General features: G+C 34.3%; 1 protein-coding gene across 6 annotated transcripts in view; it reads left to right on the forward strand.

The window, feature by feature from the left end:
- KTN1 (kinectin 1) overlaps positions 1-18,895 on the forward strand; it is a 116,824-nt gene that overhangs the window by 54,216 nt on the left and 43,713 nt on the right. For all 6 annotated transcript variants that reach the window (XM_047767413.1, XM_047767417.1, XM_047767414.1 and 3 more), the window contains 15 exons: positions 292-379; positions 3,479-3,645; positions 4,059-4,127; positions 5,979-6,016; positions 6,745-6,835; positions 7,456-7,524; positions 8,013-8,050; positions 8,251-8,332; positions 9,209-9,277; positions 14,652-14,686; positions 15,092-15,182; positions 15,875-15,943; positions 17,124-17,161; positions 17,865-17,955; positions 18,105-18,173. In XM_047767413.1, the coding sequence (XP_047623369.1) occupies positions 292-379; positions 3,479-3,645; positions 4,059-4,127; positions 5,979-6,016; positions 6,745-6,835; positions 7,456-7,524; positions 8,013-8,050; positions 8,251-8,332; positions 9,209-9,277; positions 14,652-14,686; positions 15,092-15,182; positions 15,875-15,943; positions 17,124-17,161; positions 17,865-17,955; positions 18,105-18,173 (1,104 nt within the window). The remainder of the gene's footprint in view (positions 1-291; positions 380-3,478; positions 3,646-4,058; positions 4,128-5,978; positions 6,017-6,744; positions 6,836-7,455; positions 7,525-8,012; positions 8,051-8,250; positions 8,333-9,208; positions 9,278-14,651; positions 14,687-15,091; positions 15,183-15,874; positions 15,944-17,123; positions 17,162-17,864; positions 17,956-18,104; positions 18,174-18,895) is intronic.

The raw sequence follows: 18,895 nt of genomic DNA on the forward strand, positions 1-18,895 counted from the left end.
TCAGATACATATGTAGTAGTGGCTATATTGATCCACATAGCGCAAATAATTGAGTTACTGAAGTAATCTTCGATCTATAAATCCTACATATTGGAGATCAGAATGGCTGTGGCTGATAGTATCAATGCCTATTATCAGGCCAAGTACATCTGCCTATGTTATTAAAATATAGGAAACTAGTGATTGTTGTTGGCATAAGCAGTTTTAGGACACAACAGTAAAGATAGAGGATGCTTTTTTTTTTTTTTTTTTTAAATATCCTGTGTTTGTGTTGACTTACCTTTTCTCCAGGTTCAATTGCAAGAAGCTGAGAGAAGGTGGGAAGAAGTCCAGAGCTATATCAGGAAGAGAACAGCAGAGCATGAGGCAGCACAGCAAGGTAAGGTACATGTGAATTTAGTATGTCATTCTGGGTAAAAGTTCCTCCCCTCTCCATGTGAGAAGAAAGTATAAATTGGCATTTTGATTATAGCTCAATAAAAAGAGCTTTTACACCTTCAGAGTACTTTTGTTTCTTTAACATGTCTTAGGGTTTTAAAAAGTAAACTCTACACTCTAGTTTTGTCTGAGGCATTAAGTTGCAGATAAAATTATAGTCCACAAATAGGGTAAAGGGAACCTGTGTTTCCTTTCTGTGGTTATTCCCTCTGGTTCCTTGATCAATTCTTCGTTTTATTTTTTGTTTCTAAATGAAACAGGATAGGACTCATTCCTATACTGTGAAGAGAAAAATAGCAAGAGCATTACTGTTCCAAGTATTTGGCTTAAAACTGCCTAACTGCTAACTTTTAATACTTATTCTTAATTTGATGAATTCATCTAGGAGATAATGGAGCTTGTTTCGGTGTGTATTATCTATTCCCTTTCCTCCTATGAAAGTGGTGGTGAGCTAGTAAAATACAGTGGCAGACAATAGGATGGGTCACACAGAGTTTTGGCTCTTGGGACCTTTGGTTTCCTCTGATTTTTTTTTTCACCCCCTAGGTATTTCCCTTTGGTTAATGTTTAAATATATCTAAGGTATTTGATGACCTTTTTTTTTTTTATAAAGTTTGTTTTCAAAATATATTAGTTTTTAATTAATGTATTTCATCAACAAAGCACAAATGAATTTTGCTAAAAGAATTGCAACTATCAACTAGATGTAACTATTTATAACTATATAACTATAAACAATAAAATCTCACTCTGATCTGAAGCAATTACTTTTGCTTTTAGTATCTTCTATCGTAGGCATAGTATTTCTACTTACACTGCCATCTCTTGATAGGGATCTGTTGACTTTCTGTTCTAGAAAGTGAGGGCTTAATACTCCCACACCATTCCTTCCACCTTCCACTTATTCTCCTGATACGGCTATGCATATTTTCTCATTATACCCATATTCGATGTTTATATCATTATACTATGTAATTCAGTGCTGAACCAAGATGAATAAGACTTAAGGTCTTTTCCTAAGCAATGTTTTTAAATATTAAGCATCATTGCTTAATGCTTTTAACTTGCTTGATCTTTGTTGTATTAAAATTTTACCTAAGTTTAAACTCGTTAACCCTCTCCTTTCCTCCAGCAATATATTAGATACTGGAGAAACTGTCTGTTTTTAATGGGGCTGTGCCTCAGGAGTCCTCAGTCTTCCTGCCCCAGTATTTGTTGCTTTCTAGGCTGGGTCATAGCTGTCTTCTGAGACTTCCTTTAGTCTCTACCCTGTTTTCTGGATCCTATGTCATGGCTATATTTGTTGCTTTCCTACCTGATTTAATAGCCTGTCTTTCAGTAGCTTCCTCAGAGTATGCTTTGAAGTACATTTGTTGAGGCTTTGAGTGTGTTTTATTCCTTCTACCTTTGTGCTTGATTGGTATGTAGAGTTCATGTTTGACTGGATATAGAGGTCTAGGTTGGAAATAATTTTACCCACAGAATTTTGATGGCATGAATTTGGTGTTTTAACTTTTATATTATTGGTAAGAAATGTGCTCTTCTGAGTTCTAATCCTGGATATTACCATTATATATTTAATTTTCAGGAGTTATTTTTTGAATTGTGTTCTTTTATTTGTATCTTGTTACAGAAGTAATAGCTTGTAGTTCCCATCTTGGCGCACCAGAAACTGATCCGACTCGTAATTATGAGGTTGCAGGTTCGATCCCTGGCTCGCTTAGTAACTTAAGGACCTGGTGTTGCCGTAAGCTGTGGTGTAGGTGGCAGTCGAGGCTCAAATCCTGCATTGCTGTGGCTCTGGTATAAGCCAGCAGCCGTAGCTCCGATTCTACCCCTAGCCTGGTAACCTCCATATGCCATGGGTTTTGCCCTAAAAAGCAAAAAAAAAAAAAAAAAAAGAGAGAGAGGAGAGAGAAGTGATACCTTACTTTGCTTAAAACATACATAACATACATATGTACACACATGTTCATCCACATGCAGATATACACATTTTCTCTTTTTCTCTATGTTTGTCTCTCTATCCTTGGTGGGCGTGTGTGTTTCCTCCCCTGTTTTGGACTTATTTATTTTATGGGGCAGAGAGGCAGCTCTCAAGATGTTTGGTATCCTTACTTCCTGAGCTTTTACTTTCCCCTTCCTCATCGCTGCCAAGTTTATTTTATCATAATCTCTTGTGATTTGGAGTTAACATTTATTTTCTGATTGCATCAAAGGCAATTTAGTTAGTTTTTCATTTTCTTTACTGTTTTGGGGTTGTTGGTAAGAAGAGATGCAAACAGAAAACTTTTACTTCATCCTATACCAGGACATTTGCTAGCCTTCAATATCTTTCTTTGTTCTCCAGGTAGGATAGTACAGGGAATTTACAAGAAGTTCGCTAAATAACTTACTAAAATATCTTTGGGGAAATTAAGAATGCTTGTAAGAAGTGATACTAGAATTTTAAACATCCATGTACCATTCAGTTAACATAGTTATTGATTATGTACTTTGTGCCCAGCCTTGGGCACAGCTTTGGATATAGGGAAAAGGCTATCTCCGATCTCAGAAAGCTCTGGGAGAGCAGGTGAATTAGTGCAGTGTGGCAGGTACTGTGAAAAAGGTAAGTGCAGGAGTTCCCGTCGTGGCGCAGTGGCGAACGAATCCGACTAGGAACCATGAGGTTGCAGGTTTGATCCCTGGCCTGGCTCAGTGGGTTAAGGATCTGGCATTGCCATGAGCTGTGGTGTAGGTCACAAACGCGGCTTGGATCCCACGTTGCTATGGCTGTGGTGTAGGCTGGCAGCTACAGCTGCGATTAGACCCCTAGCCTGAGAACCTCCATATGCTGCAGGAGCGGCCCTAGAATAGACAAAAAGACAAACAAACAAATAAAAAAAAGTAAGTGGAGGCTGATCAGAGGAGCAATATGCAAGAGGGGAAGCAGAGGAGAGATTCAAGGAGAGTATTCTAGAGGAAATAAAGCTTACACTAAAGATATGTAGAAGCAATCAGGCAAAGAAGGAGACCTTTGTAAAATGTAATGTTCTATTAGATTTACAGAGTAAATTTGTGGCCAAAGAAAATGAAGTACAGAGTCTGCATAGTAAGCTTACAGATACGTTGGTATCAAAACAGCAGTTGGAGCAAAGACTAATGCAGTTAATGGAATCAGAGCAAAAAAGGGTGAACAAAGAAGAGTCCCTACAAATGCAAATTCAGGTATCTAATTTTCCCTTTTTTAAAAAAGTAAAGATGAGCAGTGGTTTGATGTGTTTTGTGTAGATGAGAGAGGGCAGTCTACCTTAATTTTGGAGTGGGGATGAATAATTTTAATTTAATCTTTGAGCAGTTGTCACAATATGGTTTGTTTGAATATGTACTCAAAGATGTCTTCATCCACAGTTTTATGCTTTTTGTAATATATTAGGAACTGTACAATATATTTTAAATTTCTGCTTTAGAAATTAGCTCATAATAGAATGCCTAATCATTGTTGTTTAAATGATGTCTTTTGGAATCTAAGAGTGCCTTTAAAATAAAAAGATATACCTGTAACTCATCTTGTTCATCTACATTGGTATATTTAACAGCACAGTTTTTTTCCTCTCCTTTTTGATTACTGTTTATTAAAGGATATTTTGGAGCAGAATGAGGCTTTGAAAGCTCAAATTCAACAATTCCATTCTCAGATAGCAGCCCAGGTAATGGTGCTCTCTTATTGGTTGTCGTTACTAATATCTTCCTAGCCGTGTAAATAATCTGAGTGCCTGTTAAGTGCCATGCACTGGATTAGTGGTTGAGCAACTCGTCAGTGAGTCAATGGGATGATCCTGAGTGCCAAGCACTCTGATAATTATGTATAGTGCTATAAAAAAGAAATCCAAATTTGACTAATGGGAAGGTGGGTTAGAGAGTTTTTACCTTAAGAGGAGCAAAATGTTCAACATTCTGTCACAAAACAGGAGGAATTAGCCAAACGGTGTCAGGATTAGTGACTTATGTATTAAAAGTTCTTACAAAATATTGACTAACCATAAGGGAAAACCTTATATACCCTCAGGTGGTAGCAGTATGTTAACCACAGCTCTCAGGTTATATATGCCAAAGGATAATTTTTACATCTATACTTCACTTTTGTGAGGGAAACTTTCCAAACATTTGCAGGTGGTATTGTAATACTTGTTATTCTTTGACATCAATATCATAGAACATGATAGACAGATAGGTAGACAGGTATATAGCCTTTAGAATATAATAGTATAGCGTTAAGAAGAAAGAGAAGAAACTTAAAAGTACTTAACTTGTTTTCATAATATACATACTATGAATCTGAATTTCGATTCTTCAACTTTAAAATCCTAAAATTTGTAGGAGTTCCTTTGTGGCACAGTGGGTTAAGGATCCAGCATTTTCTGCTGTGGCACAGTTCAATCCCTGGCCTAGAAACTTCCATAATGCCATGGGTGTGGCACCCCAAAATTAGAGAAAAGTATTAGCTTACAATAGAAGTCACTTTTCTTTTTGTTAAAAAGTAGTTTTAGGAGTTCCCGTCGTGGCGCAGTGGTTAACGAATCCGACTAGGAACCATGAGGTTGCGGGTTCGGTCCCTGCCCTTGCTCAGTGGGTTAAGGATCCGGCGTTGCCGTGAGCTGTGGTGTAGGTTGCAGACGTGGCTCGGATCCCGCGTTGCTGTGGCTCTGGCGTAGGCCGGTGTCTACAGCTCCGATTCAACCCCTAGCCTGGGAACCTCCATATGTCGTGGGAGCAGCCCAAGAAATAGCAACGACAACAACAACAACAACAACAACAAAAAAGACAAAAAAAAAGTAGTTTTAACATTAAAAACTTGTCTTTAAAGTTCAGGCAATTTGAAAAATCCCAAAACTTAGAGATTGCAAAGTTTTTTTTTTTGTTTGTTTGTTTTTTGTAATTGCCTTCTTTCTAGATACTGTAGTCTAAAATTAATTGGGAAAGAATTATTTAATATAGGAAAGGGTTGTATGTGTATGAGGTATATGTATGCATAAATTGTCAGCTCTGTGTTGAGATATTAAGTTATAGCTGAGAGGTACTTCAGGACAATTTGTTAGAAATTAAAGATTTAGAGAGTACTCTAAGTACTTTTTGAAAAGTAAAGATGAACATGGGTATTACCAAATGACTTACTTTCTTAATCATAAATGGTATCATTTATGGTAATGGTATCATTTATGATAATAATGGTAATTACTGGAAATTATTACTAACGAAAAGAATCATAGGGATGAAAAATGGCCTTTGCTGCTGTTTTTCCTGTATATGAGTTGCTTGTCAACTTATTTTATTAGAAATGTCTTATGGTGTGTAATTCCCCAATACTGGCTATTGGTGATCAAATTTACTTTCAGAATAGTAGCTGTTATTTAGTTATCACTCTTTATGGGCCAGACACTGCCTTAACTTTATTATGTACATTTACTGCTTTCAGTTTTTAAAGCTCTATTATGATGAATATTGTATGACTAAAACTTTTCCTTAAAGGCTTTTATGTTGACATTGTTTTTCTTTCTTAGACCTCTGCTTCAGCTCTAGCAGAAGAATTACATAAAGTGTAAGACTGCCTTTCTATGTTATTCTTATAATTACTTAATTACCACTTGTTGATACCTGTTAAGAGTCTCTACTCATGATTAACTTTATGTTCTAACTTGTTAAAAAAATTCTCTTTACTGGATTTGGAACAAGTTACACTTTCCCTCTCAGTGAGCTTGGTTCCTAAGCATTATACATTCTGTGTTTTTTGTGTCTTTGTCATAAAAAGAGTTGGGGAAACTTTTTTTTTAAATTAAAGTATAGTTCATTGGGGAAACTTTTTTCCATTTGGCCTTTGGCAGTTATGTGGAAGAGATTATTGTAATTGGAGATTAGTGGGAGAAAATTAGTTTTTGTTTCTAATAAGTAGTTGTAGCTACTCTGTATCTAACTGTGTGGTGATATGCCCAAAACAAAATTCTTTTTATGTGTGTGTATTATATTATTTGCCTAGACATGGATGACCTAAGTTCAGAAGACTGAAAATCTGTTTTTGACATTGCCAGGCTTGTGAGGGTATATTTAACTTCTTTGACCTCAGATTTTAAAATAGGTGTATATATTTTAAGGAGTTGTAATAATGCATGTGATAGTTACTACTAAACTGAAAAGGTCTATAGAAATGGGAGGTGTAGTTACTTGAAAAGCCCCTTAAATAAGGATGACCATATTTGAGGCTTTTAATCCTTTGATTTGTGACTAAATTTCTAAATGTTTATTGAATGTACAAATCTGTCTCCTGTTAAGGATTGCAGAAAAGGATAAGCAAATAAAACAGACTGAAGATTCTTTAGCAAATGAACATGATCATTTAGCAAGTAAAGAGGAGGAACTTAAGGTAAAGTAATTATATAAATGGCTACAGTTTTTTTTATAGGCATTGAACTACCCTGCTTTTGTACGAGTATCTATATGAAGAATGGAAAATGGAATTCATTTGAAAAGTGTATATCTCTTTTCTGAATTAGAAACCCCTCTTTATCCCTCTAAGAGGAGAAGTTCAAAGGCCTTTTCTCACATGATATTATTCACAGTAATTTGGAAAATATTTTAAATAATAGGAATTGATGATTTTCTTTCTGACTTAAGAAATTATAATTTGAGGAGTTCTCATCGTGGCTCAGTGGTAATAAATTTAACTAGTATTCCTGAGGGTTTGGGTTCAATCCTTGCCTCATTCAGTGGGTTGAGGATCCGGTGTTGCCATGAGCTGTGGTGTAGGTTGCAGACGTGGCTTGGATCTGGCTTTGCTGTGGCTGTGGTGTAGGCCAGCAGCTGCAGCTCTGATTCAGCCCCTAGCCTGGGAACCTCCATATGCTGTGGGTGTGGGCCCCCCCCCCCAAAAAAAGGGGAGAAATTGTAATTTGAGACCTTTGCTTAAGTAGAAGACATATGCTACAAACTTCAAATTTAACATAAATTAAATACTTACAATGTTATTTTTCCTTCTTGTTCTAGGATATACAGAACATGAATTTCTTATTAAATGCTGAAGTGCAGAAATTACAGGCCCTGGCAAATGAACAGGTAGATCTTTATTGCTTTTAACCTTAGAATTTCAGTTTGTTTATACTTATTTTTATTGCTATTGCAAGCCCTAATTTTACCCATGTAAATAGTAAATATAATGTTTACTTGTGTTTGGCTTCATGGTTTATTATTAAAAGCCTCTTTTGTTTGACCATAATTCTCCCAATTCACTTAAATGTTACTATTTTTAATGTTGAAATTAATGTTTGATCCAAGAAATTGATAACTTTTGAAATAACTGAGGATTCATTTAAAATACTCCCAATGTGCTAATTTGTTTTCACTTTCTACTATTCAGTCAAAAAAGGATGTATCTTTTATCAGTGAGAAGTATAAAATACTGGACAACAAAAAGTGTGCAGTAGTGTATGCTGTTGCTTTAACAATTCCAAATTTCTGAAAATATAACTTATTAAAAATAGTGAAAGAATAGGTTTGATTGCTTCCTGAGAAATGATACAATTCTTATTTTATTCCCACCACAGGCTGCTGCTGCACATGAACTGGAGAAGATGCAAAAAAGGTGATTAAATTATTGCTGTATATGAAACCATTCATACGTTTATGTTCAAGTGTAATTACAGAAAATATTTCTGCTTATAACTGATAGTTGTGCACATAATTTATGTAAGCTTTCTGAATATATGAAGTATTTTAATTTTAATATATGAAGTAATTTAATTTTAATATATGAAGTAATTCAATTTTGTTTTTTTCTCATAGTATTCATGTTAAGGATGATAAAATAAGATTGCTTGAAGAGCAGCTACAATGTGAGATTTCAAACAAAATGGAAGAATTTAAGGTGTGTAATTAACCTTGTCAACTCAGCTTTCTTGAACAACCTTGTGCAATTTTCAATTGAAGTGAATGTAGAAATACTACTTTTTATATGCAATCACTCCGAAACATTGTTTCTGTAGCTTATTTGGAGAATTATACAGTTAATTTTATCATAGACTTTTTGCTTAAATTATTTTAACTTACCTGTTTTTATAATAGACCTTTGATATTTGCTTTGCCCCAAACGTTGATATTTGCTTTGCCCCAACCTTTTCTCTACAGTTTTCATTTGGTAGCTTGAGATGGTTTTATGTGTCTCCATTGTTGGTATAGTGCTAGTTTTTGGTCATGCGAACAGCTTGAGTATTATGAAACATTCTGATTGCCAGGGTACATCGCTACATGCAGTAAGATTTGGTTTTTTTAAAAATTTTTTTTTCTTTGCTTTGCTTTTTTTTTTTTTTTTTTTTAAAAACTTAGCAGGAATCCTGTGAGTACTCACTTAGGAAAGCAGGTTTTCCCAGAATTTGTTGGCACAAACTGTTCAAATCTTTGAAATACACATGAAAGGGTTCTAAGCACAGTGTTAACACTGTTTGGGATAATCCACAAGATTGACTAGGAGGTCTCAGTAGAAACTTTTTTAGAGACCATTGTCCATGTACCTTATACTGTTACTGGATTCCTGTACTTTGGAAATATATTCACTGAAACAGTGAAAAATGGAGCCATGTGAGATTTGCGTTCTTAGGTCAGTATACGATTCATGTGTCACTTTATAAGTATTTTTAGTAATTGTATATGGCTTTGATTTAACAACAACAAAAAAACCCACATTTAAATGATTGCTTTGTTACCTTTTCTCAATAAAAGAGTAAATTGAGATTCTTTCTTTTAGATTCTAAATGACCAAAATAAAGCTTTACAATTAGAAGTTCAAAAGCTACAGACTCTTATTTCTGAACAGGTAAGGCTTTTCATGAAGTCTAAGTTAGAAATAACCAGTATGTAGCAAGATCTGCTTCTTTTAAAATAATAATCAACTCGTTCATTTTTAGAAATCGAAGTGTAGATATGTCTTTTAATTGCGTTTCTATTCATAAATCAAGTATCTAAGTAAAGGAAAATATAATTTTTATTCCTAAGAAGAAACTAATGCTAACCTGTTTATAAGAATTTTTTTTTTGAAAGGTATAATAGAATTCATAAAAATAATTTCTGGAGTTCCCCTTGCGACTCGGTGGAAACAAATCTGACTAGCATCCGTGAGGACGCAGGTTCGGTCTCTGGTCTTATTCAATGGGTTAAGGATCTGGTGTTGTGGTGGCTGTGATTCAATTCGACCCTAGCCTGTGAACCTCCATAGGCTGTGGGTGCAGCCCTATTTTAAAAAAAAAAGAGAGAAGGAAGAAATTAAAAAAAATAATAATTTCTTTAAGTTATTTTGATACATTTGGCTTTCAGGATAATAGTCCTTAGACTTTTGGAACCTCACTTTTTTTTTTCTCTAAGGCAATGTGAATGCTTAAAAAGCGAATGGGTTTGAAACCTCCTACCAGCACTTAAATGCAGAGTGATCTTGATCAAATTGATTAACATTTCTCAGATCTCTCCTTCTAAGTCTTTTACATTGAGATTTTATTTACATATAAGCTTATTAGATTTAAAAGGGTAAGTATTTGTATAGTGAGTAGCCTAGTGCTTTGCATATAACAAATGTGTTAAGCCTTAATGCCTTCCCTTTAGAATATTTATTTTTTTCATCTCATCTCCAGCCCTACTGCCATCATATTTATTGCTGTGTTTATAGCAAGCCATCAAAACTGTAGAAGCCTGAGTAAGCATGGCTCTGTAAACTCAAGTTCTATGGCTATTCCTAAGGGTTGCCTTCTTACTCTTCCAAATAATTCTTTGAATTCCAATTTTAAGAAATATTCTAGAAAGTCTTCATATTAGATGACACATTGAAATAGAAGCTTTGCATGTTTCTCCAATACTGTCAAATTTTGACACGTTTTATTAGAAGCTGAAATGTAAGTTATTGTGAATGATAGCACTCCCTTTAGCAGGTACATGCTTTTTCTTTTAAAATGCACATTTCGGCAGATATTGAATTGGTGTAAGTAGCTGTGCCAAATGCTGTGGAATTATTTGGCAAGTATTTCGTTAACTTCCTTTGACTTGTCAAGAAATAATCCATTATTTATCTTCCCTCCTCAAATATGGTATTAAGTGCTTTGCATAATCTTTATTATTTTGTATATGCTTTGCCCTTTCAAACTGAAGATAGTAGAGGAGAAAATGCTGAACAGATGATGTTTAGGGAGGGTCATGACTTCATGCCACTGTGATGCTAAAATGGTGTTTAAGTCCTGTTCTTAAATCTTACTTCCCTTTGTGGTATAGCTTTTAACAGATATGACACGTCGTCAGTTGTAATTTTTTTTCTTGTAAATTTATCATCTCTGAATTCTGGATGTATCTTAGTCTCTGGTTAGTGTTTAATTTGAGGCGTTTTTAATTTTTTAGTGTTATGTAAAGTTTTTTTTTTATCAGTTGTGATATGCATCGTTGGTGACTTGGATTAGTAAAATATGATAGATATTTTTTAGCTGTATTAATTCTTACTGAGAAAAGCAGAATGCAGGTTTTTTTTTTTTTTAGTTGATTATCACAGATTCTGAAACATCTATTTCAGTATATAAAGTTTTAAACTTAGTAAAATTAACTTCATAGGAGGTAAAACAAATGCCTAGAAACTTTTCAATCTGCCCTAGAATTCCAGGATTAGAGGTGCAGGTAATTCTTATTTAGGGTTTAATAAGAATTATTAAACCGGTACTTTTAATCTTTTCTTTTCACTTTTGTTCTGTACTGAAGACGGTATTCTTCATCATTAGACAAGAGTAAAATCACTAGCCTTAATTTTTTTCCCTTAAGATAGCATGATACCCTAACAATTTCCAATCTGACATTTTACATAAATTCTCTCTTGTAAGTGCGAGAGTGAATATTTTTAAAAAGTCCTCTAATTTCTTTCTTATTGAGTTAGCCTTCTATCTGGTATAAAGTTTCTGTGTATGTTTAGACATTTTGTTAATATAAAGAGCAGTCAACAGAATAAAATTTCATAACCACATTTTAAAATTTATTTAAAAGAATTATTTTAAGAGAGGAAACCTATCTTTTAATATTTGCTCTTTTGGGTAATTCTTGGGATTTTTCTTCTTGTTCTGAAAGCTTTTTTTTCTTTAATCGTCTAGAAAGCATTTGACTGTGATGTTGTGTTTTTGGTTATCATTGTGACTTCTATTCTCATCTTGGTGAACCAAAGAACCAGCTCTTTGGCTTTTTTCTAGTCATTTTTATTGCCATTGATAGTGAAGGAAGAGATAAAGATTAGCATAAGTTTAATTTCCTTCATTTCCATCTTTCTTTAACCCCTTCCTACCCAGCAGTCAGAATTCTAAGTGACAGTTGGGAGATGAACAGTTTAGTTATGTAAAAAAACTCAGGTTTTTGTTTTTTTTTTGTTTTTTTTTTTTTCCTCATGGATTTTTATCCTGGAGGAAAAGATTGAGCTTATTGCAGCAGAAAACAGTAATGGTGCCAAGTTGTTGTTTCTTCAGGTGTAGGAAGCAGAAAGACAAATGCCAGGTAAGGTAACAGGTTATTACAGATCCTATAAACAAATCAGTTATTAAGATCTCATTTACTTAGATTAATAAACCTTTTTGGTGAAAGGGTCCTGAAATGTCCTTTTTTTGACCGTCTTGACTTTTTAGCAAAGAAATAACATTCTTTTTTATTCTTATTATAGTAGATTTTTAAGATTCAGCGATTAAATTATTAAGTAAAAACTATAAGAGCAGGAAGTTTTTTTTTCTTTTTTCCTGATGCCGGTTGTATTTTATTGCAGAAGAATTCACTATTGTGTAAGATACAGTTTTGAAAATCATCCAGGGAGGAAAAATTAGATTGGATTAGAATAATAATATATTAACTTAAAATGTTGGATAGGTGCTAAGCTGGGTCAATTTCATGCAACTGAATGTTCATTGAGCAATTGACCAAGAGTAGTTATTAAACTGTAACCTTGTTAAAGGATATTCAGTCCATTAAATTTTTACTAATTGAGAATATGCTAGGTATTATGCTACAAAGCTAAGTCTACAGAGATGAATGAGACTTGGTTCTTGCCCTCAAGAATATGGCTTATTGTGGTGATAGATGTATGCACATAAAAGTGTGATGAATAAAATTCTTAAACTGTATGTACAACGTTAGAGGAAGAGATACTAAAGAAGAGTAAGGGCAAAGAGGCATCACAGAGAGGGGACAGCTAAACCTGATTTTGAGAAATAGCCAAGAATTTGCTGAACTGATAGGGGACAATCCAGGCTGAGTGCTAAAAGTCATATTAAAAGTCATGGAAGTGTGCAAAATTGGCATATTCAGAGCATATTGGCATATTATGGAAGTGCAAGTATGAGGTGTAAGAGTAGAGAAAGATTTGCTAGGGCCTAATCATGAAGGACTTTCTGTGCTGTGTAAGGACCATGCATTTGATCTAGCATGTTGGTATGCTGCCGAGGGATGTTGAAAGAATGAGTAAGTGTTTTGTCTAGTATTTTAGATGGATCATTCTGGTAACCATGAGGTGTTTGAACTTATGTGGTAGTGAATTACATAGTACCAAGATATAATATAGCTAAATGATTAAGCTGCAGATAATTTGGACTCTTAATAGTGTTCTTTTATTAAAAATTGAGATAATTTTACGTATTCAAGTGAACAACATAATGATTCTACATTTGTTTATATTGTGAAATGATCACAATTAAGTCTAGTTAACATCCATCACCACACGTAGTTACAAATTTTGTATTGTCTTTATGTGAGATGATAGTCATCAAAAATAAAGAGGGACAAAAACCATCTTGATGAAAGATTTATAAACTTACTGAATGATTTATTTTTCACAGTTCATAAACATGATTTAATGTATTCTTAACAGCTCCTGTCCTCTTCATGATGGTGGGAAAATTTTTTCCCATTGGAAAGTTCTTCTCTACCCCTCACAATATATTCTTTATGAACTAGAGACAGGGAGAAAATGATTATTAGGGTATTGTGATATTTGAGATCTGTAAAACTGAGGGCATAAACTCAGGCATTGAAGAAAAGGGTATTAATTTTTAGAAATATATAATAAGTGAAATCTTAGGACTTGGATTTTTCAAAAGAAAAATTAATAGTATTTGTGGAAAATGGTTGTAATAAAATTGGAAAACAATAAGAAACTAGCAAATAAGAGAAAGCAGGTAGGGAATGGGGTGGGTGGAGGAGAATGTTGAAGGGAAAAAGCCCCCAAATCTGTTTTGTCATGTTACTTAGCTGTCTAAAGGCCTAGGAACATCTAGGAGGAAGCCTTGCTTCTGGGTACATAGTAAATTGTAGCATTGAGAACATTGTGTGTATGGAGGGGATGCTAGAAGAAGGGGTCAGAGGCCAAGGTCAGCTCATATGATGTCTTTTAACAAGGAGAATATGTTCATGTGCTACAAACTTTACAATCAGTTTTAAAACATTCTATATTTTGGCTTAGGTAGTGGTTATGTGAAATCTATATGTTAAAAATTCATTCATTTGGTCACAGGTTTTGTGCACTTGCCTTATACCTTAGTTAAAAAAAAAAAAAAAACCAAAGCCTCCTTCTTGGCCTGCAAGACCTTAGAGCCTTGGATTTTTAGATTTGAAGAATTAATGTAAAGGAGGGGCAAATTCTCTTCTTACTGTAAGATTTTCTTTATAGTAATTAAAAATTTGTTCACAAGGGACTAGTTCATTTTTTAAGCCCACTTTGTACTGTCATCTTTTTCTATGTCTTTTGTGTAGCTGCTTCTCTTCTGTCTTGCATTGCCTGAATAAATGATTTTTTTTTTTTTGGCTGTGCCCATGGCATGTGGAAATTTCCGGGCCAGGGACCAAACCCATGCTGTAGTAGTGACATGCTGTATCCTTAACCTTCTGAACCACAAGGGAACTCCCTGAATTAAATAATTCTTTAACTATTAGCAGGCTTTAGATGTGGATCATCTTAAATTTTGAAACTAATTAATACTAAACAATTATCTTAGAGATCCAACATTGTCTCTATGGCAGTACAGGTTTGATTCCTGGCCTGGGAACTTCCATATGCCACCAGTGCAGCTAAATGAATGAATAAATGACTGCTGCTTTTTTTTTTTTTTTTTTTTAATCTATTTCTAAACTAGTTTTAATTTACCTCATGCAAACTTGGTAAAATTAAACTTTTTTTGTTGTTGATTTTATTTTAGCCTAATAAAGATGTCGTGGAACAAATGGAAAAATGGTAAGAGCTTTAAAATTTTTAAAAATATTTTAATGACTCATTTCTACCAAGTTTGAGATACCAGAATTATTAGTATATTAATCTAAATTCTTTAAAAATAATGGAAGAGAGTGGTATCTGTTGATTGATTTGGCCTTACATTAGGTTTGTAGGTGTCATGTGTGGCCATGATTTATTTGTTTAGGCTAGCATGTAAGCATACATAACTTGAATACATTTTACTTTTTGGTAAAGGTCTGCTTACCTTAGACCATGATCAAAAATCCTCAGAAACCTTTCTAGAATTGAATGTTTATGAGGAATGATGGACACAGGAGTTGGTCTCTGTGTAAAATATTTATTTAGGAGCCATATCATTTTCCTTGAAAAGTAGTTCATACATATGTTATAAATTTATAATTTCAGCATTCAAGAAAAAGATGAGAAGTTGAAGACTGTAGAAGAATTACTTGAAACTGGACTTATTCAGGTGGCCACTAAAGAGGAAGAACTGAATGTAAAGCATTTTGTGTACTTGTTTTCCTTGTCATTGATTATTCAGTGAACATGAAAGGGTTTCATGTAATGTGTAATATTTTTCCCATAGATTTTAAATTTAATATTAGTCATCAACATTTTACGAATATATATGATGCCTTTTTCATTAAACTTAACATTTTATTATAAATACAAAAATGTGTGGTTGATTGTAGCATTCACTGTCTTAATGAAGTATTAAGTATTAAACTGTTATCATAGTTGTAAAATATGCCTCCCCACCTCCACTCATATCCAAGTTATAATCAGACAGTAACTAGTGGGCTTGATAAGTTCATGAAATGCTATTGGAAGCCCGAGGAAGGAGAGAATGCAGTTGCAGTTTTTGGTTTTCATTAACCTTAACTAACGCAATTTGGGATAGGATTGCTGGAAAAATAAGGTAAAAGATGTATATGATTTTAGGGAGAGAAATAACTATGGTTTTCAGGTTGTGGAAACATGAGGAGAAATACTTGTGAGGGTATTTGAATTAAAAATCCATTAGGCTAGCTCTGGAGCTATGGAATTGTAGACATGTAGAACAAGTGATATTTCTGGACCTTCAGAAGTGAAAAGAAGGAGCTAGAGAAAAATGAAGAGCGAAGTGTATTTTGAAGCTAGCTGTTTGTTTTAGAAAATTAATGTTATTCTTATGTGTCTTTGAAAAAGGCAATAAGAACAGAAAATTCATCTTTGAGGAAAGAAGTTCAAGATTTAAAGGCCAAGCAGAATGATCAGGTAATATATTTAGTAGATCCTACAACCATTCTCTTTTAATCAGTAGACAAACCCATTATATTCGAATATGGGGACAAATCTTTTTTTTTTTTTATTCCTCCATTCTCCAACATGGAATTTGTCAATAATGTTTTGTTTTTTTTTTTTTTAGGGCAGCACCCTAGGCACATGGAGGTTCCCAGGCTAGGAGTCAAAGTGGAGCTGCAGCCGCTGGCCTACGCCACCGTCACAGCAAGGCAGGATCCGAGCCGCATCTGCAACTTATACCACAGCTCACAGCAACACCAGATCTTTAACCCACTGAGTGAGGCCAGGCATCGAACCTGCGTCCTCATGGATGCCAGCTGGGTTAGCCAACCACTGAGCCACGACGGGAACGCCTGTCAGTAAATGTTTTAATCTGTGAATGGTCGGTGACTTGATTATCTGTACCAGAAGCTTCAATTTAGTGAATGCTGACTTTATGCCAGGCATTGAGTACTCAAGATAGGGTGTCATTGCCTCTTACTGCAGTGATGAAAGGTTTCGAATATAAAGTTAAGACTCTAATCGTAAAAGAGGCTGCCTGAAATCAGGCAATTTTCCTATATATATATATTTTTTTTCTCATTATCTGGTTAAAATTATCGATTCAATAATTTTTTTTTTTTGTCTTTTTGCTGTTTCTTGGGCTGCTCCCACGGCATATGGAGGTTCCCAGGCTAGGGGTCGAATCGGAGCTGCAGCCACCGGCCTACGCCAGAGCCACAGCAACGAGAGATCTGAGCCGCGTCTGCAACCTACACCACAGCTCACGGCAACGCCGGATCGTTAACCCACTGAGCAAGGGCAGGGACTGAACCCGCAACCTCATGGTTCCTAGTCGGATTCGTTAACCACTGCGCCACGACGGGAACTCCTCGATTCAATAATTTTAATATTTATCTGTTTTTTTTTTTTTTTTGACCTGTGCTTACCATGAGTAGCTTTAAAGCTAGTTACTTTCAAAGTGCTTTTCATTTTCATAGCTGTAACATTTTAAAAAATCTAGAAAGAATTAATTCCTGTGTTTACTTTTCCCATTTGGATTTTAGTGTAGTGGAAAAATCCAAATCCAAGTACATTGAGAATAACGTATTCTTCTATTTATGACTCACTTGTTTTGAGCAAATTACTAAGTAGAATACCTTTTTATTTCCAGGTTTCCTTTGCATCTCTAGTTGAAGAACTTAAGAAAGTGTAAGTGATAACATTATTAAGCCACTCTTTCTCTTTGGTCCATTTTCTTAGTGCTCATAAATCTTACTTTATTGTCCATTTGAGATGGCTGATATGTGTTAGTTTAACCTTCACTCTAGAATTTTTCATTGATAGAAAAATTTTCATTGCACTTAGCTGTGCTTTCCCAGCACAATGCGATCGTTAAAAAACTCAGTTTCTTTGATTTACTCCATTTATTTTCTTAACTTATGGCATCAAATTGTTAATTTTCTTTTTCTGAAGCAGCAACTATTATTTGATAGAGATCAGTTCCATGTGTGTATCATTTTCTTGAAGTGTTTGTAAAGTTTAATGCCTTAATTGTATATAAGTTCTGCCACAGCTTTCAGAGTCCTAGAAGCAGTATTGTTGAGAGGAATTCACTTCTCCCTAGTAATATTTGGGGTACAAATCTTATATTCCTTGTGCACTTTTGAAGTGTGTTCCACGCTCCTCGTGTGCATAGGCTTCAGCTATCTGGTAGTTACTGCTTAATTCTCATTTAGGAAGAGCTTTAATTAGTTTCCCCCCCCCTTCTGTCTGCAAGATATATTGCTATTTTACTTAAAATGGGAAGAATTTATTTGGTGAGCCTATTCATGATTTGTTACTATTTTTATATCTTAGTTAATGGATCTTGATGACTTCTTTCTAAGTTTAATACTGCATTTCTTTATCTAAGGATCCATGAAAAAGATGGAAAGATCAAGTCTGTGGAAGAACTTCTGGAAGCTGAACTTCTCAAAGTTGCTAATAAAGAGAAAACTATTCAGGTATTGAGAGAGAGAAAATTTGTGGGGTTTTTTTTTGTTTATCAACTTGAGCGAATACCATTTAATTTTGTGTGTTTGTCTCTACATTGCATTTTATGTCAATTTCTGTGTTTCCATTGTCCAATCTTGTCTGTTTTGTCATTGTCAAGGATTTGAAAAAGGAAATAGAGGCTCTAAAAGAAGAAATAGGAAATATCCAGCTTGAAAAAGCTCAACAGGTAAAAATTCCAGAGCCATAGCATGACAGATTTGTTAGTGTATGTGTATTTATGAACTATTTGGTTTTTTTCTTGTTAGAAAAAAACTTTTAGTAGTGTGCTATAAATATTTTGAGTTCTGTGCTTTTTAAAAATTTTTGACTGATTTGAGAAAATGTTCTTAATATTTTAATCAACATTAAAATATTAAAACTGTTAAAAACTTAAATTTTTGGGGGAAAATTTTCTGTATTAATGTTTCACTTTAGTTTGCCCACTTAAAAAAACAAAGCACTTGGTAAACCTTTTTCATTTTCAACTGCATGTTCCAAAATATTTTGTTGTAGAATATGTATTGCACAACTTTGTGTGTAGAATAAAGTACAAATTTTATTGGGGGATTTCAATGGTAGATGTGGTTATTGGAAATAGATGGTGGTTTTGATGAATTTAAGCTGATAAAGTTTCACTGAAAATATGGTGAGAGTGCATGGAAGAGATGATTCATTCATTTATCCCATAGATTAATTCAACAATATTTATTTAGTTCCTTCTACTTATTAAAGCTCTGTGTTAGTGGTTGGAGATAATGTGTTGAATGAAATAGGGAAAGATGACAAGATTAAACTCCTAATATAGATTAAGAGTTCAGGAAAGTCTCTTCCTGGAGAACTGGCATCTAAGCCAAGATCTAGAAGGACTCTATTAGAAGACAGTAGGGAATAAAAAGTACTGTTGAACTG

This window comes from Phacochoerus africanus, chromosome 2 (assembly GCF_016906955.1).
Source record: "Phacochoerus africanus isolate WHEZ1 chromosome 2, ROS_Pafr_v1, whole genome shotgun sequence".
Classification (NCBI taxonomy): Eukaryota; Metazoa; Chordata; class Mammalia; order Artiodactyla; family Suidae; genus Phacochoerus; species Phacochoerus africanus.